The sequence below is a fragment of the Endocarpon pusillum genome (genome assembly GCF_000464535.1).
Source record: "Endocarpon pusillum Z07020 unplaced genomic scaffold scaffold4993, whole genome shotgun sequence".
NCBI lineage: Eukaryota > Fungi > Ascomycota > Eurotiomycetes > Verrucariales > Verrucariaceae > Endocarpon > Endocarpon pusillum.
In genome coordinates, this window is record NW_006916474.1 from 315,599 (window position 1) to 342,051 (window position 26,453).

The window sequence follows — 26,453 nt, forward strand, 5'->3', positions numbered from 1 at the left end:
TAGCCCATCTAGCTACAAGGTTCCTACGCTTCACTGCTCGTCCACAGCTTCCCATCATCTAGCATCGTCAGGACAGCAAATTCTTCAAACTCGGACTCGCACTAGCCCCGGGTGGAGGTCTTTGGCGCTCCCTCTCCCTCTCGTACCTCTCTCGATCACGATCACGGTCACGATCTCGGTCACGTTCACGTTCATGTCCTTTGTCCCTCTCCATCTCATATCTTTCACGGTCATGGTCGTGACCACGTTCGATATCTCGATGGCTTTCCCGCTCCCGCTCTCTGTCCCTTTCTCTTTCCCTTTCCCTTTCCCTTTCCCTGTCCCTATCCCTCTCTGCATCACGCCGCGGTCTGTGATCTCGATCCATGTTCACCTCCCGCGGAGGAGGGGGGGGAGTAGCTAACCTCCCGTGCGGGGGAGCATACCCGTAGCCATCCAGACTATGTCCTCTGGAGCGTGAATGCGCATGCGAATGGGTGTAAGAGTGCCCCTGATTGGATTCCCTCTCTGGCGGTGGCCGAGGATAGCCTTGAAAGGACCTCGGTGGCATAGTCATGGATGACGGTGGGGATCTGACATGCGGATCGGGACGCGATGGTGGTGGTGGCGGCGGCGGAGGAGGCGAAGTCGAGTAGAGATGTGCATTTGTTGGACGTGGATATGAGGGAGGTGAGTAATGCGGAGGCGGGTATGATGATCTTGATGAAGCGTGATGGCGAGGAGGGTGGCTACGAGGGGGAGGAGGCGGTAGAGGAGGGTGCTGGGAACTATGTCCAGTCATTGAAGGTGGCGGGTGTGCATAAGGTGGTAGGACATGGTGAAGTCCATTCGCCCGGCCTGGAGACGGGTGCGACGATGGAGGGCCGTTCCGCATGTGTGTTACAACTGGCTCCGAAGGCCACGGCCTATATGGAGTCTCTACAGGACGTGGCCAGGAGGTTTCCGGATGCGGTGGTGGGTGCGAATGCATTTGATTGAGCGGAGTCGGGTAGTCTGATGATTGATGGAAGATTGGCTGTTGGCTCACGGCGGAAGGACTGGGCGGTTGGACCGCCTTCGGTATGCGCACCGCAGCATCGGGAGATGGCGGGGCTGGCGGAGGTGATCTTCTGGTCAGGTGGCATTTGTGGCATTGATAAAGCCTTTCCTCAGGCTCGTCCACTTCCATGATGCCATCTAGCTCAAAAGACGCGGCCGGTTCTGCTTTGATAATGCCGTTCCTGGATGATGATGATGATGATGATTCAAAGGTTGTTGTTTGTTTGGCTGTGGACGGCTTATTCCCCAGAGAGAGTTGTTGATATGTTGCCTCAGGAGCTGAGACGCCGTTGGTGCTTTGCTGGACTCCGTTGACATCCTTGTCAGATGTGTGAGAGTGCTGCGGCCGGCGGACTAGCCACCATTTTGGACTGGTTGTTGCTCCGCAAGTGCGGCACTCTTTACTTCGATCGCTTGTTGCGTTGTCTGTATTGGCTACAGCGGTATCGGAAGCACCTGTAACGCCCTCGTCTGCCGACTTTGGTAACGAATCTGCAGGTGAACCTCGAATGCTGCGGGTGATGACTTTCTCGTTTGGCGCCGGCTGGTCACTTTTATATCCATTGACGGCTGACGTCCGCCGAGCAGTCAAAAGTGGAGCATGAGCTGTTGTAGAAGTGTTATGCGAGACGAATTGAGCCGCTCTTCGAACAGTGCCTGTGATGCTCTCGTCGACATGTTTGAAGTTCCGGGCGAAAAGCTGTAATGCGGAAATCCCTTCGTCAGTGGGCTCAACCATGGAATGCTGTATTGTCTGAACAGCGTGATGGGAGCACCAAATAGCTGCAGTGGCAGATCCCACCTCCTCTCCAAGTTTAATTGTTGTGACGACGTCTCTCCTCGAACTTTTGACAGGCGTGACATCGAAACCAAAGATAGCACCCGCCTGGTGAGCACAACCGACGTGAAATTGAGCATTACAGGTTGAGAGGTGACAGGAGACGACAGGATACTGCCCAGATGATTTGCAAAATTTGCAAATCGGATCGTATTTCTCTGGAGCGATGAAGCCCACGCCTTCGGCAGGCTCAAGCAGCTCGTATTGGCCGAACTTGATTTCCGGAGTCCACAGTGCACAGATTACATGCATCCAGTTGTTCCAGGCGGTCCGCTTCAGGGCCTCACGCGGATTGGCTGGCCGGCCAGCAGCTTCCTGCTCCTGTCGATAAAGTCGTACGGCTTCTTCTACCATTTCTTTCTCTTTCCGCTCCTTCTCTCGTTCTCGATCAGTTTTCTTCTTGTGAGATATCTTCGGTGGTTCCATCAACTCATGCGGCGTGTACTTGACAGGACAGAGCACACATTCATAGGTGGTGGAGACCATAGTGTTACGATCGTTGGAGCACATATCACAACACCACTTCTTAGGATTTCGATCGCGGTGGATTCCATAACACGACTTATGCACGGCCAACCGACAGTCTCGACAACTTAGATAATCATCGCCAGGGAGTTCAATCAGCCCGCACACTGCGCAGGGAAGAATTTTCACCCTGGGTGGCTCTGGTTTGAGGGGCGCCGGCTCGGGCGGCTTCTCTGGTGCAACCTTCTTCTTTTCTACCACAGCTTCCGGCGTACTTGCTGGAGTATCCTTCTCGATTTTTGCTTTCTTCTTTGTGGGTTCGGGGATATGTATGATGGTTGGCGGTACCTCCACGCCTGCAGAGGCTGCGACCGCCGCTGTGCTGCTACTGATGGTATCGCCCGACTCCTGTTGAGCTTCGACGATTGCCCTCATGAGCTCCTCGTCAATGCGCCGCTTGGAAGCACGACCACCGGCGGCCGCAATCTTCTTTGAGACTTCTTCGATACTTTCGAACTGGATTGCGTAGCGTCTCCACAAGTAGGCACACCTACCACAGAGGGCAAGTGCCAGCCAAGTGCCTTTGTCCTTTGAGCTCTTAGACGACGAATCTCCAGGAACCAACGTGCCAGGAGCCGTGGCAGGGGCGCGGCGCCATTGGCGCGATGTTTTCGTAGAACAGAATTTGCAAATGAAACCACGTTTTTTGCGACCTGCCTTTGCAGTATCAAACGCCGAATCATCGTGATCGTCAGCCACATCGTCGAGCAGTTTGATAGCGTTACCATCTTTGTGCTTGACTTCATCAAGTTTCTTAGACTCCTTTTTCGATTTTCGCCCCTGGTAATTGCCCCAAATCTGCCGTCCTCGATCAGTCTTCTTCCACATGTAATAGAATCGAACAATCCGTGAGTGTTTCACTCCAGGTCCAACATGCCTGGACACGTTATGTAGCTCCGAGCCGTATTTCATAACCCCTTCTTCGAAACGTTTGATCTCCTCTTTGCTGAGATCTGGCTCTTTCAAGTCATTTCTGATGTGCAATGACTTCATTGCCGAAAGAGCCGCCTCGATGTCATAATTCTTTTCGTACAGCTTCTCAACGGCCTTGGTCAGAAAATTTGTAGACCACTCTGACAGTTCATACTGCCGCGCAATAGGTTTCACGCGCTCCATATAATCGTCCACAAGCTTCTCTGGAGCAGACAACGTCCCCATCGAATCAGGATAATCGTCATCGCCCCTTGAAGTGAATTTGGACTCATTAGGCATTTTGAATATGACTTGTGCTGTGTACTCTCTGTCCTTTTTTCCTTTGACCTCAACTGGATAGTCTTCACCCCGGGCAACGTAACCTGGGGGCTCATCCATGACCCACTTTGGTCGCCTCAGTCTGTTTTCTCCATCGGCTTCCAACAAAGCCAGGGTCTCCTTAGACGGTTTTGAGGCATCTTTTTTGTGGCTCGGCGGTTTGACGTATTTCTTGCGAATGTCTGCGGATTTGACCAGCTCCACCGGACGACCGTGCCACACAGTAACATTGGCTTGATGCCTTGGGCCCAGTCGAGAACTTGCTCGAGGATATATCCGGTCGTCATAATCCAGTGCATCTTCTGGTTTGCTGTGAACACCCAGGTATCTGTAGGGCCACAGAACTGCTTGAGCAATCTGTTCCGCAGTTGCAGGTGGATGACCACGCTCTTCTACCGCAGCGCTACTTGCTCGGGTGACCTGTAAGCGCGCGATGGCATCCTCTTCGTCCTCTTCTGGGACTTCTTCGTCCCCTTCCGCGGCGGCTTCCCCGATTATAGGCGTGTGTCGCGCTTCCAGCTTTCTCTCCTGTGCCCGACTGCAGGCAGCACAAGCCCAGGCAAATCCTCTGGCGGGTTTCTTGGTAAGTACGGGACGAACACAAGCCATGTGATACGTGTTCCTGCATACTGCGCAGTCAACCGAGTCGTGGCTACAGAACACGTCAGAAATGCCCGAAGATTGTTCGCATCGGAATAACTCACTTTGCGGCATAGCCAGCGCATTTTTTACAAGCTTTTACAGCACTAGTAAGCTCTTTACCGCGCCCAATCTCAACCAGAACGAACTTCCACCTCTCATCAAGCACCTTCTTCACGTGCTGCGGAACGTTGATGACCTTGTTCGTTGGGACGACTTCATAATAGCGATGGATGTAACGGTCGAACAGCTTGTCGAACCAGAATGAGTCCTTCTTGACACGATACTCGTCGAGGTTAGGGATTTCAGACAGATGGTGGATCTGACATTTGCCGCGTAAAGCAGTCAGAGGACAGGTGTCGGAGTGCATAGAAGCGAACACCACCCGAGTATCCTGAACTTTACGTTGTATATCCTTCGGCCGATAATACCAGTTTACGCGGACAGATTCAACTGGTGCCTTCGGATCACTCCTTACATGTAAGAACTGCATGATGCGCGCAAGGTAGTACGGTTCTCCCGGTGGTTCACACACAAAATAGGCGTGGTCTGGCAGGTAAAAAGAGTTAGCAAAACCTTGGTCCTAGCGAGGACGGGACGTCTCACCGTTTATTGAGATTGCGGTACCATCGTCCGCTTTAAGTTGTCTATTGGCATCGAGGTAACCTCCGTAATGGTCAAATGTCATCATGTTGGTCTCCGGTTGAAATCTTGCACTTGTCTCTGCAGAACCTTTCGGCCTTGCTGAAATAGAATGACTAGTCGTTGCCGTCATAGTCGTGCTACTACCAGGCTGCTTTCTCTTCTTCGACGCCGTGATCGGTGCCGGGTTGGCAGCAAACGAAGACATGCCAGGTAACGAATCCCTTGGGACCTGCGCATTGGCTGATGCAGGCTTGGGGACACCATTAACAGCAGAAAGGCCTCGTCGCGTGGTTGAATCCGACAGATTCTCCGCCGGATAGCTCTCTGCTGAGCTACCGTTCTTTCGTGCCGGTATCGCTTTGATGTGGATCCCATTCATCTCACCATCCATCTCGACGTCTTTATCCTCAGCATAATTGGGGCGCGAGCCACCTGTCCGTTGTCTAGAGCGGGTGCCATACGGTGCTGCTGCTGCGAACTCCAGATCGTCAGGAGTGGCAGACTTGGATGGTGGGGACGCAGGCGCAGATGTAAGCCCTGACTGCCCCGATGTCTCAGCCATTACGGCGTCCGGTGCAGGGGAGAGATTTGTCTGGTCGCTTCGTGATTCATGAGACGGCGACTGACCGGGTGGTAGGTTCGAACCATTTTCGAGGGAGCCAAGAAGGTGTGCAGCTGCGGGAACAGGAAGGCCAAGATGGTTGCCATTCTGAACTGACATGGTCCCAAATGGCGCGGTTTGCCTTCCGGCAGTTGACAAGGCCGTTCAAGCCTTCGGATCTAAGGGTTGTCCCTTTCAAGGCATATGGACCTAAAATCGCGCGCAGGATCTTGAAGGCGGAGGTCTAGCAGGGTTGAACGGCGGCAACGCATTGGCAACTGTGCAAAGTTGTTGAAAGACTTTAACGACGAACAAGATGAGAGCTTGTGCACCAATACTTAAGATCTTGAGTGCCAGAAGGGTTGCGTCGAGGCAAAGGAAATGAGCCACACGTTTAAGCCTGGGAGGAAAGAGCGGCGTGCATCAGGGTTTCGAGATAGACGGAGGAGAGAGCATAGTCAAGAACGCCGAAATACAGCCTCCCAACTTGGGAAAAGATATACAAAACGGGTTGCAAAGATGAGGACAAAGCCAGAACAGAACAGCCGACAAGGTTGAGACTGGGGAATTGATGGTAGATGTGTGAGAGGGCAGGAAGCGGGAGGCATTCTTCTCCTCTGTAGGGCGGATGATTGTTAGTTCGTTAAACCTGGCCGCCTCCCGAGGCCATGATCAATCATCTACTACTTACTAGTAACTAGTAACTCAAATACGGCTCTCTTTCTTGGCCAATCTGTACCACACTCAGCACCATGACTACATTCCTCCTACTGAAACAAGAACGCCTCGACATGCTAACATACTGTCCACGATACACAACAGCCTGGTCGGAAGAAAGGCAGCAGTTACAAGATGCAGCAGTGTTTTGGGATTGCACCTGATGTCTGACTCTACTGGATCCCTGTGATCCTCTTACCACAACCGCCAGCAATAATAGCAACAGCCGCCGTCGCCGCTGGTGGCAGAAGAAAACAATATGGTGGACAACTTTCCCGACGGAATAGCCTCTGTTGCCTCTAGCTTTGGCTATATGTGGTACTTCGCCATAGTTATGAAGGAGTAGCCAGCTTGCTCCTCCTTACAATTAATTGTCCAAAGCAGCAAGCGTGTATGCTCGGTTGCTGGTACTTAGTTGATGACACCAAGCCTGCCTCTAGGGACTGTTCTGAAATCCAAGCATTCGAAATTCCTAAAGCCGCTTGCCTCATGACCATTCGGTGCGCATCCGGATGTGAGGCAGATGAGTTGGTACGTCGTTGAAACGAGCAGGGCGGTGCGGGAGCTAGATCCTTTTAGGCAACATGCGCATACCTTAGTTCTCTGCCAAGACATCCTCAAATTCACTGTTGTTTCTGCTTCGCGTAATTTTGCATGTTGTGATTGTGATGCCTCATGCACTCCCTTCCCACGTGTCGGAATCGAAAATATGCCCATGATGTCGTTCTTCCCCATTTCGCAATTAGGCGTACCTAACAGAGCCTCTGCCGATATCTGTGTTGTGCATGATGGCAGATGCTTCCCACCAGCAAACCATCAACAACTACGTTCCAGAGACATCCATTGACCTGCTTCGCAAACATACATTTCACACTACCTCTCTTGCAGGTATTAAGAGGCCTCATTGGCAAGGATCTGTGACCGCCGCACATGGAAACCAATCAGGAGACGTGCAATTGGTTAATGTCAATGACCATCCTTCACTTCCAGCTCCTCGACTCCAAGCAAGCTCAATCATAACCGTACCTCTGCCGCAGGAACCTTCGAAGGCTGCTCAGCAATCCGAATATTCGCAACGGAGGCATCTGGCATCCACGCCAGGTCTTAGCCAGAACCCTCTGCTCTCTTTGAGACATTCAAGGTATGGACTCCCGGAGCAGTTGGTCTCAAACCTCGAGTCAATGGGTGTACGCTCTATCTACCCCTGGCAGTCTTCCTGCCTTCTGGGAAAAGGACTCCTGTCAGGTGAGACAAGTCTCATCTATACAGCCCCAACCGGGGGAGGCAAATCTCTAGTTGCCGACGTTGTCCTATTGAAAAGAATCATTGAAGATCCAAGCAAAAAAGCAATTCTTGTCTTGCCCTATGTTGCTCTTGTCCAAGAAAGGATGAAGTGGCTTCGGAAACTCACGGAAGGAGTTACGAAGAACTTGGATACATCCAATGCACACGGCACTGCAGCTAATTCTAAGATGATCTGGAAGAAACCTCACAACCATGTGCGCGTTGCTGGCTTCTTTGGTGGCAGTACCGCTCGAACAACTTGGGTGGACATTGATATTGCTGTTTGTACCATCGAGAAGGTTAGTTCTGGTCTCATGAGGTGCTTCAGCTCGTTTGACATGTTGCCAGGCAAATGCTTTGGTCAACGCAGCAATCGAAGAAGGCAGGATCGACGAATTACGCGTCGTGGTGCTGGATGAACTGCATATGATCGACGAGGAAAATCGTGGCTACATCATGGAGCTCATGATTACGAAGTTGTTGGTTTTGCGGCAGAACATACAGCTTGTGGGGATGAGCGCGACGCTTTCAGTAAGGGTCTTCAATCATATTATGCGACGCAGCTAAGATTATCTCAGAATCCTAAACTGTTAGCTGACTGGCTTGGGGCGAAATTCTACGTTTCAAGATACCGTCCAATACCGATAGAAGAATACCTGGTATATGAAAATTCCATCTACGTTACGGCCAACGCAAAGGACTTCTTCCGTACAGCCAGTCAACTGACCTCAGCAAATGCTACCGAACCAAGTCCCACGCCTTGTCGAACAATATGTGCTTCTCTACATCGTGACCTCGCAAATCCGGTGCTCAATGCTGTTGTTGCACTTGCTTTGGAGACTGCTATTAGTGGTTATGGAGTACTGGTCTTCTGTAGCAGTCGTCAAGGATCGCAAAACTTGGCTGTACTCATTGCTGAGGCTATGCCGACCGGAACAAGCTCCCTGGATGTGCTTGACAGAAGAATGGATCTGCTAGCAGCACTCCAAGCGCTTCCTGGCGGCTTCGAACCAGCTCTTTCACAGACTCTCTTACAAGGCGTAGCTTTCCATCACGCTGGATTGACAAGTGAAGAGAGAGAGATTGTTACAGATGCATATGACCAAGGTGCCCTCAAGGTGATGGTGGCAACTTGTAGCTTGGCAGCTGGTATCAATTTGCCAGCCAGGAGAGTCATCATTAATGGCGGTCGGATGGGTCGCGAACTCGTTGGCCCGGCCATGCTTCGGCAAATGCGTGGAAGAGCCGGCCGAAAGGGAAAGGACGAGGTTGGCGAAAGTTACCTCTGCTGCCAGAAGACTGATTTGGAGGCAGTGGCGCAGCTTCTGGAAGCTGAGCTGCCAGGTGTGCAAAGCTGCATGAGTTCGGAAAAGAGAGGGATTAAAAGGGCATTGTTGGAGATCATTGTGACCCGCCTGGCAAATTCACGACATACTGTTGAGGATTATGTCCGAAAGTCCCTCCTCTTTCAAACCGCTGATCGCACGAGGGTGTGGTCGATGGTTGACGCCGCCATCGAGGACCTTTGCAGGACTAGCCTCATCCAAACTACCAGCTTCGACTCGTTTGAGCCGACTACTCTTGGGCAAGCCATTGTGGCTTCTTCATTGACCCCGGAAGATGGCATCTTCGTACACAATGAAATGCGTCGCGCCCTCGAATCTTTTGTCATGGATGGCGAGATGCATATCTTCTACCTTTTCACGCCTGTTCAGACCACGACCATCGGAGATATTTCATGGCCAGTCTTCCGTGATCAGATGGGAGCTCTGGACGAAAGTGGTCTTCGAGCGCTTCGTTGTATCGGAGTAAGCCCTTCGCTGGTGAATAGCTTAGTCAACAGCGGTACCACATTGAAAGAGAACACCCCCGACGAGATATGTCGGGCTCGGACTTACCGTCGTGCCTTTGCGGCATTCCAGCTGCGCGACTTGTGTAATGAGATACCCATTCATAAAATCAGCTCCCGGTATTCTGTGCCTCGTGGTTTCGTGCAGACTTTGGCGCAGACCTGCCATGGCTTTGCGGCAGGCATGATCAAATTTTGCCAGCGGATGGGATGGGGTATGCTAGCCGCAGTGCTTGAACACATGGTGGACAGGCTACGAGCTGGTGCGCGAGCAGATTTACTGGAGATGGCCCAAGTCACTCATGTCAAGAGTCGCATGGCAAGAATCCTATGGGAGAATGGCTTCAAGAGTGTAAGGGCCCTGGCAGAGGCTGAAGCAAAGGACCTGGTGCCTGTCATGATGCTGGCCCAGAGCAGGAAATTGCGAATGCAAGGTGAAGCGAGAGATAAGCTCATGTTGGCGCTAAAGCAGAAGGCCGAGGTGATAGTTGGGAGCGCGAACAGGTTGTGGGGGAGGCAACAATTGGTGGAGATTGAGGATGAGTGCTGAAGTACTCCGTATACCCATATACCCATATATATTGTGTATGCACTTACTTGTAGCTGCAAAATGTTAGCCTGACAGGTGCCAATGTAAGGTACGGAAGCGTACTTCAATGTAGGACAACAAAATTGATACAGGCGATGCTACCGCCGAGGAGTCATTTACTATCCCCGAGCGTGGGGGTACGCGTAGTAAGTTAGTAGTACGGAGTACGGGAGTAGTGATCGTAGAATTCTGCTCTCCAGAGCCCTTAGTGCTGCATGGTTTAGTCTTGTATGTGACTTCTCCCCCACTGTCACCAGCATGAAGCGTCTCAAGCTACGGTCCCCTGTGCGAATGTTTTAACTAATCGTGTCCTCGTGAGCCAGTCAGGCTTTCAGTTCGTCCGCGGAGCTCAACATGGCCGCATTTTTTGCCGCATGCTACTTTACGTACTACGTAGTAGCTGACTGCTAGTGACTTGGTAGTTAGTGACGAACTGCCATTAGCTTGACGGATTAACTTCAGCAACTGAGGCTGCCCCATTATTGGCCCCACCAGCTCCCTGCTCTCTTTGCCTCCACCTTTCGCCTTCATATCTCCCAAGTCGAGTACCACCCAATTAGGCATTGCCTTCACCAGACTCCTTGTCCAGACGATCCTGTGATCTCTGCGACACATCAGCATGAACCTCTGGTCGTCAAGTTGAGTTACTCAACGTTGTTCCGCGTGCCCACACGCGGGCCCATACCGGTTGCGGTGGTCACTTTAGCACCACTGACCTGTGACAACTGCAATGAATCAGGACTCAACGACGGCATGGCATCAACCGCTCCAAGATGATCCCATGCTTGTCGCTGGCGATGACGATTTCTCCAACTTCCTCCAACTCGGCATCGATTTCCCCGGATTCGACGAGACACAGACTGGGCACAATGGCTTTGACACTCCCATGGGAGACCTCGGCATGGAGCAGCTTGCGATGGGGAGCTCGGTGGAAGATTTGCGTGGCCACACCGTGCCGACAGGAACTTCTTTATCCGATCCAGGCCGAGATGATCTGATACATCAGTATGCAAAGATTTCCGATGGCCCAGGCTCGATATTCCACGCACCAGCAATTCAACATCAGCACGGCCACCAGCTTCATCATCATCAACAACATCAACATCATCGAAAGCATGATGTTCAAAGTTCGACATACGAGCCTCGGATCATGGTGCCACCTACTCCCCAGAGCAGCGAAATGCAAGGTGCAGCTGCGAGGTACTATCATTACGTCGATGCGGATGGTCTATCAGACCTCGATCCATATCAAAGACATAGGAATGACCAAGTGAGTTCCAGACAGCGACGAAGTTTCTAGTCTCTAATTTACCCAGATGACATTCACCCCTTTGGTGTCTCCGGCTGTCACACCAATAGATCCGAACTTACGTTTCCCGGATTCGACAACTCCTGGAGAGTACTTCAGTCCTTTGAGCTCACCTGCCATAGAAGCGCAGAACGGACATCCACGTCGAAAGATCCGTCTACAGATCACAACACCCAAGCGCGGCTCAGTCACATCACCTGTAGATCAATCGGTCGAGACGCCAAGTGTACCTAATTCTGCTCGTGTAGCAAGTAGAAAGGACAGCCGTAAGCTCTCTATGTCGGGCAGAGCATCTGGGCGAAATGTGCGTCAATCGCCGCTCATCAAGCCCCATGGGCGTCGCAAGCAAACATCATTGAACATATCACCCGCCGGACTTGCTGAGCTTGCCGAGCACAGCCAAATCTCAAACGCCTATGCAGCAGAAGCTTCGCCAAATCCTCGAGCCCGCTCTACCAACAGTGATGGATCTGGTCAGAGCTCTATCTCTCCAGAACCCTTATCAGAGGCTCTGATGCCTCCGCCTAGCCTGCCGCGATCGGCTGGCAAGTCTCCAAACATCGTTGGGAAGAATCAAAGCCCCACCACTGCCAACGAACCGGTGACTCCGGCGACTTTGATGCGACTGCCCAACAAAGATTCCTCGCCTCCAATGCCGAATCAGGGATCTGGCCGGATTTTCGTGCCTAACAATGAGCTAATGGAAGATATCATGCTTCCTGAGTCAGCAACGACGACCTTACCACCATTAACCATCGATACGACCAGGTCGGTTGCCGACGATGAGGTTACACCAACCTTATCCGCAAAGACACCCAAGTTGTCGGCAAACAGCACCCCAAGGACATCCGTAGCGACCACACAGGTCAGATCTCCATCGGACGTGACTCACAAGCGAACAGAATCGCGGGCAGGAAACTCAATGAAAGCTCGCCAAGCTGGAGCTCCCTCGCATGTGAGCCCTGCTATACGGCCAAAGATCAGCCCGAGCATTAACCCACTTGTACCACATTCTAGTAAGTCATCAATTTCAAATAGACACTAATCTAATACTTACCACGCTGTAGATCCGGGCACACCAGCGATCTCTGCAGAAACATCGGCGCTGTACCTCGCCTCCAAGTCAAATTATCAGAATATTCTAGAGGGTACGCACCTCCCTGGCGTGTCATATCCTGAGGCTCTAGCAGAGAATCTGAGCTCGAAGCGGACCAGTCACAAGCTCGCGGAGCAAGGACGTCGTAACCGAATCAACGTGGCGTTGAAAGAAATGGAGAGTCTGCTACCACCTACACCAGCCACCAAAGGTAAGAGGGACAGATCCGGCAGCATTGATGGTGACTCAGGCGATAAGGCAGCTGCTGCAGGCAATAGCAAAGCAAGTACGGTGGAGCTCGCCATTGCCTACATTAGGTCGCTACAAGCCGAGTTATCTGAGACGAAAGCCAAGCTCGCGGATCAAGAGAAAAAGCTGGAGGATAGAGAGAAGAAACTGGCAGAGGTCAACAGCAGCGGTGACAACGCCAGCGTATCTCCGCAGTAGATGGGTGGGAAAGGCGATCGGCGTTTGCTTTGGATGCAACAATTGTTGGCAGGGATAGAGTCGTGGTGGACAATACTATGTAATGAGTCACAAACGATTTTAAGAGCATTACAGATGTCAGATGGATTGCTGTACATATACTTGATTTGCCTTGATGAAATGCTGGCCGCTTGCGGTGTGAGGTGAGAAATGATCTGGCACTCTTTGGTTCTAGCCTTACTTTTTCGTCCTCCGGTCTACAGCTCTAGTTAGGCACATTTCTACGAGCATAGCTCAGAGCCGAAAATCTCTTTAACCCAAGAATATCTACAATATATGTTCAGTTTTCATGTCTCATTCTTGCCTGGTGGCCGCCATAATATGACTATGTAGGAGTCTGGAGGCTGTAAATTGTCTTGTAGGGTTTCCATCTGTCCTATTGATCTTCCAGGCACCAGCAGAGCTCAGCTGGCGGGGACAAATAGCGGAATGTACCATAGTACTAGCCCCTGGAAGAGCCGCAAGCTTAATTTAGGCGCCCGGATGACCTTCCAGATCGAGCGACGAGAAGATTCCATGGGGGCCGGCAAGCAGAAGATCGAAGCTGGTAGAATCAGCTAGTCAGTGCCTTTTTTTTCTGCTTCGAATGTTTGTCCTGCAACTCTTCATCTACCAGCCTTTACCATCTTTCTCAACAACAAATTTCTCTTCACACCCCAGACACCCATTCTCCAACGCCTACTAGTAGTAGCTACAGCAAGCGCATTCAATCCATCTACACTAGACTTTGTAAGTCCTCATTCAAGTGTGCCGGTTGTGAAGCTTCTGCCATTCGCGCCGCTACCCAACCCAGCTTCCAAGCTCTTTCATTCACGTCAACCTTACCTTACTCGCGAATCCAAGCACTCAGCAAGCAAAAAGTATACTAACGTCTTTCTGACCCAGCCTCTCACATTATCAACACCAACCCGCAATCATGTCTGCTGAGACTTTCGAGTTTCAGGCTGAGATCTCGCAGCTCCTGTCTCTCATCATCAATACTGTCTATTCCAACAAAGAGATCTTCCTCCGAGAACTGATCTCCAACTGTTCGGATGCTCTCGACAAGATCCGATATGAGTCGCTCTCGGATCCTAGCAAACTTGACTCTGGCAAAGACCTCAGAATCGACATCATCCCAGACAAAGCCAACAAAACTCTCACCATCCGCGATACTGGTATTGGCATGACCAAAGCTGTAAGTGAAGGAATTCTCGTTAACTCAGGCACATGACTGATTTACATTAAGGACCTCGTCAACAACCTTGGCACTATCGCTCGATCCGGGACTAAGCAGTTCATGGAAGCGTTGACTGCCGGAGCTGACATCTCAATGATTGGTCAATTTGGTGTCGGTTTCTACTCCGCCTACTTGGTCGCAGATAGGGTCACTGTCGTTTCAAAGCACAATGACGACGAGCAGTACATCTGGGAGTCGAGTGCTGGTGGCACCTTCACCTTGGTACAAGATACCGAAGGCGAGCAGCTCGGCCGCGGCACAAAGATCATCCTCCACTTAAAGGACGAGCAGAGCGACTACCTCAACGAATCTAAGATCAAGGAAGTCGTCAAGAAACACTCCGAGTTCATTTCCTACCCCATCTACCTCCATGTCTTGAAGGAGACGGAGAAGGAAGTCGAAGATGAGGAGGCAGAAGATGCCGAGGAAGATGAGGAAAAGAAACCCAAGGTCGAAGAGGTAGATGAGGACGAGGAGGACAAGAAGAAAGACAAGAAAACCAAGAAGGTTAAAGAGAGTAAGATCGAGGAAGAGGAGCTTAATAAGACTAAGCCGATCTGGACTCGCAACCCCTCCGACATCACTTCTGAGGAATACGCCTCGTTCTATAAATCACTGTCTAACGACTGGGAGGATCACTTGGCTGTCAAACATTTCTCTGTTGAAGGTCAATTGGAATTTCGTGCCATTCTCTTCGTTCCAAAGCGCGCTCCGTTCGATCTCTTTGAGACCAAAAAGACCAAGAACAACATCAAGCTCTACGTTCGACGCGTCTTTATCACCGATGATGCCACGGATCTCATTCCTGAGTGGCTCAGCTTCGTCAAGGGTGTTGTCGACTCTGAGGATCTGCCACTGAATCTGTCGCGGGAGACTCTTCAACAGAACAAGATCATGAAGGTCATCAAAAAGAACATTATCAAGAAGACTCTCGAGCTCTTCAACGAGATTGCCGAGGACCGTGAACAATTCGACAAGTTCTACACTGCCTTCAGCAAAAACATCAAACTCGGCATTCACGAGGACGCTCAAAACCGCCCAGCTCTTGCCAAGCTCCTCCGCTTCAACTCCACCAAGGCCATCGAGGAGACTACATCCCTGCAAGACTACGTGACCCGCATGAAAGAGCACCAGAAGCAGATCTACTACATCACTGGCGAGTCTCTCAAGGCTGTTCAGAAATCCCCCTTCCTTGACGCTCTCAAGCAGAAGGATTTCGAGGTGTTGTTCTTGGTTGACCCCATCGATGAGTACGCTATGACGCAGCTGAAGGAGTTTGATGGCAAGAAACTTGTCGACATCACCAAGGACTTCGAGCTCGAGGAGAGCGATGAGGAGAAGAAGGAGCGTGAGAACGAGGAGAAGGAATTCGAAACTCTTGCCAAGAGCTTGAAGAACGTTCTTGGTGACAAGGTGGAGAAGGTCGTTGTCTCACACAAGCTCATTGGCTCTCCTTGTGCCATCCGAACCGGTCAATTTGGTTGGTCCGCCAACATGGAGCGCATCATGAAGGCTCAAGCTCTCCGCGACACCTCGATGAGTTCCTACATGTCTTCCAAGAAGACCTTCGAGATCTCTCCTAAGTCACCCATCATCAAAGAGTTGAAGAAGAAGGTTGAGTCTGACGGCGAGAACGACCGAACTGTCAAGTCCATTACCCAGCTTCTCTACGAAACTTCTTTGCTTGTCTCTGGTTTCACCATTGAAGAGCCTGCAGGATTCGCCGAGCGCATTCACAAGCTTGTGTCACTTGGTTTGAATGTGGACGAGGAGGCAGAGACGACTGAAGAGAAGGCGGAGGAAGAGGCTCCTCCAGCGACTGAGGCTGCAGGCGAGAGCGCTATGGAGGAGGTCGACTAGATGCAGTTGTCTTGATATTGGTGCTCGCATTCTACTAGCGTCTATTCCACGGGCACAGCTTTGCAAAGTCTTTTTCCAGGTTTCCCTCCCACTTTGCGGCAACCATCCGGGGTTTCTTCGTGTACTTACCATACCAAGGTGTGTCAGGTAGACTTCATACATGAAAAGCGTTGAAAATCCTCCATTGCCCACCGACGTCGTGCCTTGAAATAATCCCGTGTCTGTACCCGTCGACCATAATGGATCAGATGCAGCCAGATGTGTCTTGCTATTTTTATTCATTTGCAAATCGGTTCACATCGCAATTACTTTGCAAATTTGTTCAATCACGCCAGTCACAGCTTCGAGCTTGACAAATTCTAGACTCTGGAGTGGACAAGATCGTGGTTTCCTCAACTATCGTCCACATGTTTCAAGATGCCAGTCTTTTTATCATCTTCATTTTAAAAGCACAATCCTCTGTCTTCTACTTCTCGTCAGTCTTCATTCCCTGGCTCCCCATCAGATTTTTGACTTTCTTTCGCTTGAGCACGACACGTTTTGATCTCCTCCACATTATCAGGTCTGCGAATTAATCGGCCAGAGCTTCGTTTCCCTTGCTATTCCCAAGAAACCGTTGCTGCCATGATGTTCTCTATTCCAGGCTTTGGTTTGATTCTTCTAGCCAGCATCGTCCGAGCCCAAGTGGACAATGGGTGTGGCACCATATCTCCTGCTTCGACGATTATGTCTCCAACCACCATCTCGTCCTGCACCTTGTTCTTCACCCCCTCCATGCCAGCTCAGGAAGGTCCAACAAGCACAGTGTGGGCAACTATGATGACCACACAGTTCAACGTTGTCAATTGCAACTACTGCCAGATCTCCAATGTGGCCAACAACCCTATGCCCACTGTAGGTGTTCATCGGATCTGATGCTCGAAATCGTTTGCTCACTGTTTCCAAGGGCCCCTTCACCACCAAGATCACCTCTGACTACCTGTTGATTACGCAAATTGCCTGCATCCCCAATACTTCAGGTTTCACCCGCCGACACGCTCTGCCAGTGGCAACGCCAGAGCCAACAGCTTTATACATCCGCGGTGCTAAGCCTCAGACCCTCACACCGATGGTGAAGAAGTCGGTCCCAATACCCAAGCTGGCCGAACGTCTCAGACGTCAAGCATCTCCTCAAGCCACCGGTGATGCATTGATTCTGACTGGAGAAGCCTCCCGGCTGATCGAGCAGCTCTTCACCGTGATATACTCCATTGGTGTGATCAATTCTGCGACCGATCTGCGGCAAACTTGTCTTCAGCTACAGTCAGCAAATGCTGTGCTCGATCTGGACCGAGTTCGCCTAAATGCAACGCAAGCTGCCTCCATCGTCTGTGCCGCTTCACTTCCAGGCGCTGATCTGGTTTCTTTCAACCAGACATTAATTGCGAAGGCTGCAGAGGGTATATTCAGCGTTCAGATTGCTGCAAACTTCACAGGCACCGTCGAGACCAACAGGCTCTGCGATCAGCTTGATCTCCGCTTCTTACCTGGGCTTGGTGTCGACGCCAACGCAGTCAAGAGCTTTGTCTGCAATGCCAACAATGGCACATTCACCACAACAGGTACCGACAACGCCACTTCCACAACAACGTTAGCCACCAACAATTCGACACTTACTGGTTCGGATGTGCTCTGTGCTCCAACGATTGCTCCGTCTGCGGGGACCACGATACCTTTTCCATTTTCCAATTTTACTGCAGGGGCTCTTACCATGGCTGGGACCATTACCGTCACCGGTCCCGCAGGCACTGCTGTCACTGCACCATGGGGCACTGGCTTTCCTGCTTCAGGCAGAGGCCTTTTCTCCACTGGCAATCTCACCACAGCTACTGGCTGCATAGGATTTGATACCCTTGTCACTGCTACTGGAGATCTTCCTGCAGGTACTGGCAACGTTGAAAACAGTACTACCGCTGATGTCACAAGAAACCTTCTCACTCCTATCGGCACCGCTGAAACCGGTTGCACATTCAATGGCACTGGTAACCTTGCTGCAGGCACTATCACTGTTGCACCTGTGACCGGTGTCTCTGTGACCGGTGATGCATCGGCAGGTTATGCTATGTCCACTGTGGATCCCGAGTCCAGCCTCGCAGGGTATGGACAAGAACCTTCAGAGCGCTTGCCACGTGGACCGAATTCAACACCCAGGTACTACCCAAAATACTTTTGAGGATCGTCGACATGGAAGCAAACCTTATCTGACGGGTTCACATGCTGAAGCATGGGGGAAAGAAACGCATTGCCGGTGAGCAAGGTTGGCAAGAATCGGAAGAGCGAGTCTGTCCGTTATTGATGAAGGACATTTCTTACGCTGCATGGCTCAAGTGAGCGTTGTCAACCTTTCTCTTAGCTGTGATGAGCATATTTTAGCATTGTCAGAGGTATGGCTGGTAGATGGCGATGACATGGACAGTGTGTCAAGAACAGTATTATGTCGTATAGACTGATATATTAGAAAGACATTACATACAATGAAATTACCTAATTTTCGAGCACAGCTGAACAATATTGCTTCTTCGACATTCATTCCAAGTCGAGCTGTCAAGGACTCAAGATGCAGCAACGGAATAGTAATAAGTGTAGTCGTGCTGTACGTAAGCATGTGGTTTGTCTACCATAAGTCCGCTCTTATCCGGTCACAACCATCTCAAATCACAGTACCATAGCCAGATCCCTTGCCCATCATCCCATCAGCCACCATTCAGTAAAGGTGCATCGACGTACTTCGTTGCTGCTTCGTTTGAACTCCAGGCAGTGCGTGAGCTGAAGTGATCCGTGTGTTTGTTCTTTTCGTTGGGCACAAGCCTACTGTCGAGCATTTTGATTGCCTATTGGCCAATTTTGCTGCGTTAAATCCCTGCTGTTTACCAGCGTTTGATTGGTCAGTCTCTACCACAATCTCGGAGCAAATGCTGCCTATTTGTACGTATTCCGACGCACTCAGCTCTTTGATAGATTATACAACTTGCTTTCTACTCACTCAAGGAGGCCGTTGAACAGCTACCCTAGCACGCTATCGGCCAATCCTTAGTGCAAGTCACCATCACCGATTACACTGGCGAGGACAAATCGTGTATTCGAAGCTTTGATCAATGTCGAGGCCAGTACTCGATCTCATGGACGGTGAATCTAGGCAAGCAGGGGAAAGGAAAGGCTCTGAAAATGCTGGCTATGGCCTCGCACTACAAACAGAGTGGTTCTAGTACCTTCTAATGTCGTGAAACGAACAGGTCAAATCAAATGGCGTCCTATCCTCCAGGGACCTGCGAGGCTCAGGTGACCTACATATGAGACCTACCAAGAACAAGAAGTTGGTATTACCGCTGTTGAGGCCGGCCTCCAGAGCGTTATTCCATATCACTACCCAAGCAAGATGGCGGGGCATACAATATCAAAGCCACCAAAGATCTCGTTCACTCAGGAGCGCCGTATGTCCATCCAGGTTGAATGTGTCGACAATAGTGAATGTACAAAGGATTGGGGGCACTATGGGACGCAGCCAAGCACCCTTGAGCGAGGAGGGCTGAGTGTTTGGGTCGGTAGGCATTTGCTGGACAAAGGTGAATCGGGTGCAGCTGACCTCGGACTTGCATGAAGCTGCCGGTACGCAATATGCAGTTAGCTAGCTAGTATTGATGTTGAGTGGGTGAGGGAGGCTGTGGCAGGTCTCGAAGCGGTTGACCCCATGAGGAGCTGAAGTAGCCGAGTGCTTTGCTGCAGGCAATACTACGGTTTCAGGCAGAAGGAATGTTAGCTCAGAGCTAGTAAATTGGAGGCGGGACAGGGGACTGAACATAGCGACTAATACTACAAAAACTAAGCGGTATTAATTAAAGTAATTTAAGTAATTTGTATGGATGATCACAAATGAAGCTTCTGAAAGAGAGTGTGGTAATGTATGGATACTAGTCGTTCTCAGCACCATGGTAACATTATTTATCCCCCTTACCGTAGTAGCTAACATGGGATTCTGCATACTACGCTACTAACGTAGTACGTACTACGTAGTAAATAGTAGCACGGAGGTCGGCGGTAACTAAATCCTTTCTGGGCCTGTTCATGCACTAGCGTGGGCACGATACTTATCGATCGTTGGCGCCTCTTTACGAATTTCTGAATCATCTTCTACTAATCAACATACCACGTTACTGCCGAGTGATCCCCTGCATGGGAGAATGGTGAGGGTGTCTATGGTCTTGTTCGTGGAGTTGCCTGTTATAGTATAGTGAGTACTCCGTAAAGGTCTTGCGATATGGTTTGTCATGCTTGTCTAAGAAAGAAAAAAGTATGTATAACTAATAGGGGGGCTTAACACATGATGCCATTCAAGTTCCGGCGTTCCTAAGCCAACTGCCCCTCCATTCTAAGTACTCCGTACCACTTCCCATATATTTCTCACATATCACCTACATTCTCACTCCTTTTACTTCACAAGCCATTAAATCACAGACAAGTTTCTTTGCTGCCCTCTGCCTTTTATTGCGCGCACTATCTTTCGTTATGGCGCCCAAGATCGCGATCATTTTTGTAAGTCCCTCTCGAAATCAATTCAACCTACCAGTCCCACTCGAGTCTATATTTTGCTCCTCTGACAATAGCTTGCAGTACTCGATGTATGGCCACATCAAAACTCTCGCCGAGGCCGAGCAGAGGGGTGTCGAGGCTGCTGGCGGCAAAGCCGATATCTACCAGTAAGAACCTCTACAATATAAAACCTTGGATGGAGTTTTCCGTTTCCATGTCATAAGTCATCGCCACTAATGCCCTTCTCTTCCTAGAGTCGCCGAAACTCTTCCTCAAGAAGTCCTCAGCAAGATGCATGCTCCTCCGAAATCCGACTATCCAATCATCACTCCAGCCATTCTCAAGAGCTACGACGCATTCATCATGGGCATCCCCACTCGCTATGGGAACTTTCCTGCGCAATTCAAAGCTTTCTGGGATCAGACCGGCGGCCTTTGGCAATCCGGCGGCCTATACGGCAAATACGCTTCGATGTTCATCAGCACATCATCAATGGGAGGTGGGCAGGAGTCTACTGCCATTGCAGCAATGAGCACCCTTGCCCATCACGGCATCATCTACGTCCCATTAGGCTATTCCAAAGCCTTCGGGCTGATGTCTGATCTTTCCGAAGCGCGAGGAGGCTCACCGTGGGGTGCGGGCACCTTCGCTGGGGCTGATGGCAGCAGACAGCCGAGTGCAAAAGAGTTGGAATTAGCCGAGATTCAAGGGAAAGGCTTCTACAATGTCGTTTCAAAAGCGTTTCCATGACTAGCCGAAGATGAGCCGGTAAAGCAAGGGGAGACAGTCGAGGAACCAGTGGGCAGTCGCGCCGGAGCAGCCATTCCGTCCCCTGCTGCTGGACAACCTGCTGTTATAAAGGCGGATGAGACCTTGGAAACTCCTGAACGTGGGGAGAAGAGTGGTCCCTGTGGTCTACCGAAAGGCTGTACTATTCTGTAGCTACTGCAACCTAACTTGAATATTTAAAGAATGCTAGAAACACCCCAAGTTCGCATTCTGCACATTATAGTACTTGCGCGTACAGAAGTGAAGCCGATGATCATCCCTGAGACAAGACTTTGACCAAGTGATCATCTGTCTCGAATAAGGCTTACAGGAATTCTCCTTGTCCCCAGGCTGATTGCTCAAGCCCCGTAAATAATTTCTACATCCCGCTCTTGTCTTGACGACCTCCATTCGCGTTCTGGATGTCGAAGCCAAAAGCATTTCTTAGGCAGAGCAAGAGCAAGAAGAAAACAAAGGAGCAGGTCATACTCTTTTTTGGCCTCACTTCTATCATCCCAGTCCTGACGAAGATGTAGTCACCAGAGACAGCAGACGAGTACCAAGCCGGTAAGAAGAAGACCTCCACTTGGCTGGTCACATCAACCCTGATGCAGAGCACTTATAGCTGGAGTCGAACTCGAAGAAGCGGGGGAGAAATGGCGAGCAGGGGATGCCGCAAAGTCGATGCGGTTCTTTATGCGTGCCATCGAGATGTATGATCAAGGCTTACAGAGATATCCGAAGAGTCTCGATCTGGCTTATAACAAGTGCGTCTTTGCTTCATGCTCGTGAGTATTAAATTGATGATTGACACTCTTCCAGGGCTCGAGTTCAATATGAAATCGTTACTCATCCGATGCTTGTCGGGCAATTGCCGGCTCCCTTGATGTCCGTCCTTGAGGAGACTCTGGCATCTCATCGATACGCTCTAGGTCTTGACCAGGACAATGCTGATACGTTGTTCAATACCGCTCAGGTGCTGACAAGTATTGGCGAAGAGATGGCTAAGGACGATTCGGTGTCTGATGTATCTGCCGTGAGGTACCTGGAAGAGGCTCTGGAACTTTTACAGAGATGTCTTGCGCTACAGGGGCTTCGCTATACTGAATTCCAGGAGCAGGCAGCCGAGGTGCTTCAGTGCTCAGAGGAAGCTCACAACGAGGCTATGCCCACGGACGAGGCTCCTGAAACTAAGGCCACTCCAGATGCTGGACCAGAACAGGAACAATGGGCTTCAATCGTCGAGCCTGTCACCAAAGATACCCTCCTCGACACGGCCCTTGCGCAGCTTGCAACGTTGACCACGTTGTGTGGCATATTGGGCTCTTCAGCTCAAGCCCCGAGCGTCCCAAGTCTTGCTTGGATTGAGGAATACTCTTCAACGCTGCTCAACGTACAGCTTCCTACCTTGACCGAAGCTACCGACAGAAGTGTGGAAGCTGGTCTTGCCAGGGCTACTTTCGTCTCGGCTATGCTCGAGGCAGGATACAGAAAGGGCAGTGTTGACGTTCAAACCTACAGAAGGGAAAGAGATGCGGCGTTCTCAGCATTATCTTCACCTACTACCTCTGAGTTTTTAATGGCCAATGTCGCATCCCTGTTGGCCTTCAACAATGCCCTGGCTGAGACAGAGAGCCTGTCAACAGCAGATTCCGACCTTCTCTCCCTGCGGTGGAACTCTTTAGCTACAACCATTTCCAATCTCGCCACAGCCTCGAAGCTGCCTGATATCGAGCCGGACAGTCTTCCCAAAACACACCTACTCAGGGGCGATGCGTCTTTATATCAGTACCAGCTCTCCAAGCCTCCATTATCCTATCCCCCAGCCCTCAAGAATGCCGCCGCTCTGCTGAAGAATGCAGAGGTCTTTTATCGCAATGCTTCGAGATTGACGCATGATGGCCAGGAAAGAGACAAAAGCAGAGCTCAAGAAGCTATCGTAATGATACTGGAGGGCAATGTACAAGGTGGACGAGAACAGCTGAAGACAACTGCAGCGACTCGGGGTGATGAGTGGTTGCGGGATCATATTGACGAGGTGGTTGCTGATGGTCTCTTAACCGACGATGATATCAAAGTTATTGGGTTGAACAATTGAGAATTGCATTGGATATAAGCTGCATACCGCGGAGACTACCAAAGTGTAGGAAAGATGCGGGACTTCTTACATGAAAAGGGCGAGAAGTCGGTCACAACAAATCCACCGCCAGCAATTATTGCGAGCCGGGCCTGGTTCCAAACTGACCCATAACTCTGTCGATGTTCTTCCACAATCGAAAGGAAAAGACATAAGTAAGCGACAGGGAATGTGTGGCCAAGGCCAATGGAAACAATTGAATCGGTGTTGCCTTTGGCGTTACCATTGGTGACAAATTAGCTGGTATGCATCCGCTATAAATGAACCTGCTTATATTCTCATTGGTTTTGGCCATTGTCGTCGTGTCAGTGGCCATTGATTGTTTCGATGGATCTCCGGGTAAGCATTTAGTAACTCCCTACCAACCTGCAGCTGAGTGCTCATTCAGCTTTGCATGCTCAGTGCTCCATGAGCCCTGTTGGAGATAGTTCGTGGAAAGCTGCTTCAACTATTGGACTGAAAAGCTATGCTGTCTGTTATTGGCCTCCAACAGATTGGTCATTCAAGCCTAGAGAATGCCACATACAGGGGTCTATCAGGAAGCCGTTCTCTGTTACAGTTGAAGTACAGAACCAAGTAGTAGGGTCGATGCACCGAAGGAGTGGTTGAAAGGCACCTACTGCGAGAAAAAATACCAAGGCGAAGGATTGGTGATTCTCAGTCATGCCTAGGGCTACCAAATATCTAGCAGGATGAATTGAACGGTACTCGGCTCACGATACACCGTATATCAGCCAAAACCAGTATTTCTCGTCCATCATGCCTGTTGAGTCTTCGCCCTTCCCAAAAACGGGATCGAGGACGTTGTAGACCCCTCCAGAGTTCGATCCGACCACCATCCGAAGCGAAGCCGTCTCGTGTGTGAGATTGGCCAAATGTGTAAACCCAGAGGACCGACTTGCCCAAACTTCCAGCTTCGATCATTGAAGACCCGACATGCTTTGGGTTACCGGATGCCCAGTTCAGCCATCTGAGTCTACCACGACTGGCTGTGGTGGATGCGGGACGGTGGGCATTGAGGCAGCATCGCACATTGCTCACCTGCGGACAATCACATGTCGTGGGTGATGGGGTGATGGAGTGATGAGGCAGTGGTTGTCAGAGCGGCGTGAACGAGGTGAACGAGGTGAGCGAGGTGAGCGACGGGGGAGTTGGCTGCGGTTTTACATACTGGGTGCGGAGGCCCATCGGTTGTTCGGTCCCAAGAGGGCATGTGCTGCCGGGGAATGCCTCTAACCAGCATAACTAACTAACTAGCTTAAGCTTAAGTGCTCCAATCCCCAATTGAGAATGTAAACAGAAGAACAGAAGTCATTGACTACTCGGTGCACACGTCCTGTCCTGTCGAAGCCCACATTTGGTCCGACACCTCCAACGCTACCCAAAGAAGTAAACCAGCAGGGCATCAGCATGGCTCTATCCCGACAAAAATATGCTGATTTACCGGACATTGTATGCCCTCGCCCCTTCGTCTGGATACGCTCCTGGTTTCCGGACTGAGATTCTTAGGACGAAGACGCACCCGAAATATACGAGACCCCCGAACTGACCGATGATGCTTCGACCATTCAAGTAAGCGGCACCATGTCAGCTTGCCATATATTGCTTACGGACATAGTAGACTGCGACACAACGAACAACCTCGCCAGCACCATCAGACGAATTCGACATCGGCCGTCATGACCCGGATGCTGGGGTCGACCGTCAGCGGTTAGACCGGGGCGAAGCACGACGACGTTTCGAACAATCTCGAGTTGATGCACGAGATGCCAATTTCTCTGATAGCCTGAATGGTGGGCGCGGGTCATACATAATTAGCACTCGACGGAGCCGAAGGAGAAGAGATGGTGCATTCCAGGAAGGGGATGAGAGCGATAGTGAGGATGAAAGTCTGGGAAGGAAGCTGGCTAGGCTGAAGAGGGAGACAGAGGAAGTCAAGTCAGAATTGCAGAGAAGGGAGAAAGAGAAAGGTGAGGGCGCAAAGGAGGAAGACGACGAAGGAGTGGAAGATGGTGTTGAAGCGCTCAGCCAGATGCTGAACGGCTTGGGTTCAACATTTCGCGGAGCCCAGCGTTCAAATGGAGCTGCTGGATCGAAGAAACTTGCGTCGGACCTCGTGGAAAAGACCTCGCAATCTGGTCTTCGAGAGCCAGCACCACCAGAACCCTCACCCCAACCCCAGCCATCCACTCTGGCTTCTCTAGCAACCATTTCCGACCGCCTGACAGCTGTGGAAGGCAGTCTGGGCCTCTCCACAACCACACCCACTTCATGCGCACCCATTCTCCCAACCCTGGCGTCTCTCACATCGCAAATCACAACGCTAAGCACCACTCTCTCACCTTCTTCCATCACAAGCCCAAACGCAACCACACCACCCAACCTCAACCTCGAAACCCTCTCAACCCGAGTCCAAGATCTAATCTCTCAAACCGACCAACTCACCCTCCGCCGCAGGGCCGCCACCCAAGCCGCCACCGAACTCCGCCAAGCGCGTCTCAAAGCGGCACGGCGGTGGTGCGTCTCCGTACCTTCAGCCGCAACAACGCCCTCTCGCCCCTTCCGACTCCATCACCACCAATCACAACAACACCAGCCATGCCCTCGAACAAGAAACCCTCTCCACCCTCCTGGCCTACGAAGACCAAACCTCCAAAATCAACGCCCTCTACGCCACCTTACCCAGGATCCAGGAACTCTCCCCCCTCCTCCCGCTTGTGTTGGAGAGATTGAGGAGTCTGCAGGCGATCCACGTCGGTGCCGCGGGGGTGAAGGGGGATTTGGACGCGGTGGAGAGGCAGCAGGAGGAGGTGGGGAGGAGTATTGAGGAGTGGAAGGGGGCGGTGGAGAGGGTTGAGGAGGGGTTGAAGGAGGGGGAGGAGATTATGAGGAGAAACAAGGAGGTTGTTGAAGGGTTGGTGGCCGCCCTGGAAGGAAGGTTGAAGGTGCTGGAGGCGGGGGGAAGGGGAGATTGAGGAGACTCGAGTCAGGAGGAGGACGACGAAGCAGCAAGGGAGCTGAATAATAACATGACAG

The 26,453-nt window shown here is 51.1% G+C and overlaps 7 protein-coding genes across 7 annotated transcripts; 6 read left to right on the plus strand and 1 right to left on the minus strand.

Moving 5' to 3' along the window:
* Positions 1-67: 67 nt before the first annotated feature.
* On the minus strand, positions 68-5,657 carry EPUS_00341 (uncharacterized protein; the record flags this gene model as incomplete). Its single annotated transcript, XM_007805998.1, has 3 exons — positions 68-4,304; positions 4,357-4,840; positions 4,898-5,657. The coding sequence occupies 3 exons, from the start codon at positions 5,655-5,657 to the stop codon at positions 68-70; spliced, it is 5,481 nt and encodes a 1,826-aa protein (XP_007804189.1).
* A 1,385-nt stretch (positions 5,658-7,042) lies between these two features.
* EPUS_00342 (uncharacterized protein) lies at positions 7,043-9,937 on the plus strand (the record flags this gene model as incomplete). The annotated part of the gene is made up of 3 exons (XM_007805999.1): positions 7,043-7,837; positions 7,887-8,069; positions 8,117-9,937. 3 exons carry the CDS (start codon positions 7,043-7,045, stop codon positions 9,935-9,937), a joined length of 2,799 nt encoding a protein of 932 aa, XP_007804190.1.
* Positions 9,938-10,706: 769 nt separating this feature from the next.
* Positions 10,707-12,828, plus strand: EPUS_00343 (uncharacterized protein; the record flags this gene model as incomplete). The annotated part of the gene is made up of 3 exons (XM_007806000.1): positions 10,707-11,246; positions 11,293-12,301; positions 12,353-12,828. 3 exons carry the CDS (start codon positions 10,707-10,709, stop codon positions 12,826-12,828), a joined length of 2,025 nt encoding a protein of 674 aa, XP_007804191.1.
* A 955-nt stretch (positions 12,829-13,783) lies between these two features.
* EPUS_00344 (Heat shock protein 90) lies at positions 13,784-15,946 on the plus strand (the record flags this gene model as incomplete). Its single annotated transcript, XM_007806001.1, has 2 exons — positions 13,784-14,044; positions 14,096-15,946. 2 exons carry the CDS (start codon positions 13,784-13,786, stop codon positions 15,944-15,946), a joined length of 2,112 nt encoding a protein of 703 aa, XP_007804192.1.
* A 627-nt stretch (positions 15,947-16,573) lies between these two features.
* EPUS_00345 (uncharacterized protein) lies at positions 16,574-18,158 on the plus strand (the record flags this gene model as incomplete). Its single annotated transcript, XM_007806002.1, has 2 exons — positions 16,574-16,840; positions 16,893-18,158. 2 exons carry the CDS (start codon positions 16,574-16,576, stop codon positions 18,156-18,158), a joined length of 1,533 nt encoding a protein of 510 aa, XP_007804193.1.
* A 2,330-nt stretch (positions 18,159-20,488) lies between these two features.
* EPUS_00346 (uncharacterized protein) lies at positions 20,489-23,378 on the plus strand (the record flags this gene model as incomplete). Its single annotated transcript, XM_007806003.1, has 6 exons — positions 20,489-20,515; positions 20,594-20,679; positions 20,767-21,241; positions 21,817-21,847; positions 21,906-22,047; positions 22,103-23,378. 6 exons carry the CDS (start codon positions 20,489-20,491, stop codon positions 23,376-23,378), a joined length of 2,037 nt encoding a protein of 678 aa, XP_007804194.1.
* A 1,449-nt stretch (positions 23,379-24,827) lies between these two features.
* EPUS_00347 (uncharacterized protein) lies at positions 24,828-26,392 on the plus strand (the record flags this gene model as incomplete). The annotated part of the gene is made up of 4 exons (XM_007806004.1): positions 24,828-24,869; positions 24,927-24,989; positions 25,039-25,934; positions 26,014-26,392. The coding sequence occupies 4 exons, from the start codon at positions 24,828-24,830 to the stop codon at positions 26,390-26,392; spliced, it is 1,380 nt and encodes a 459-aa protein (XP_007804195.1).
* Positions 26,393-26,453: the final 61 nt, after the last annotated feature.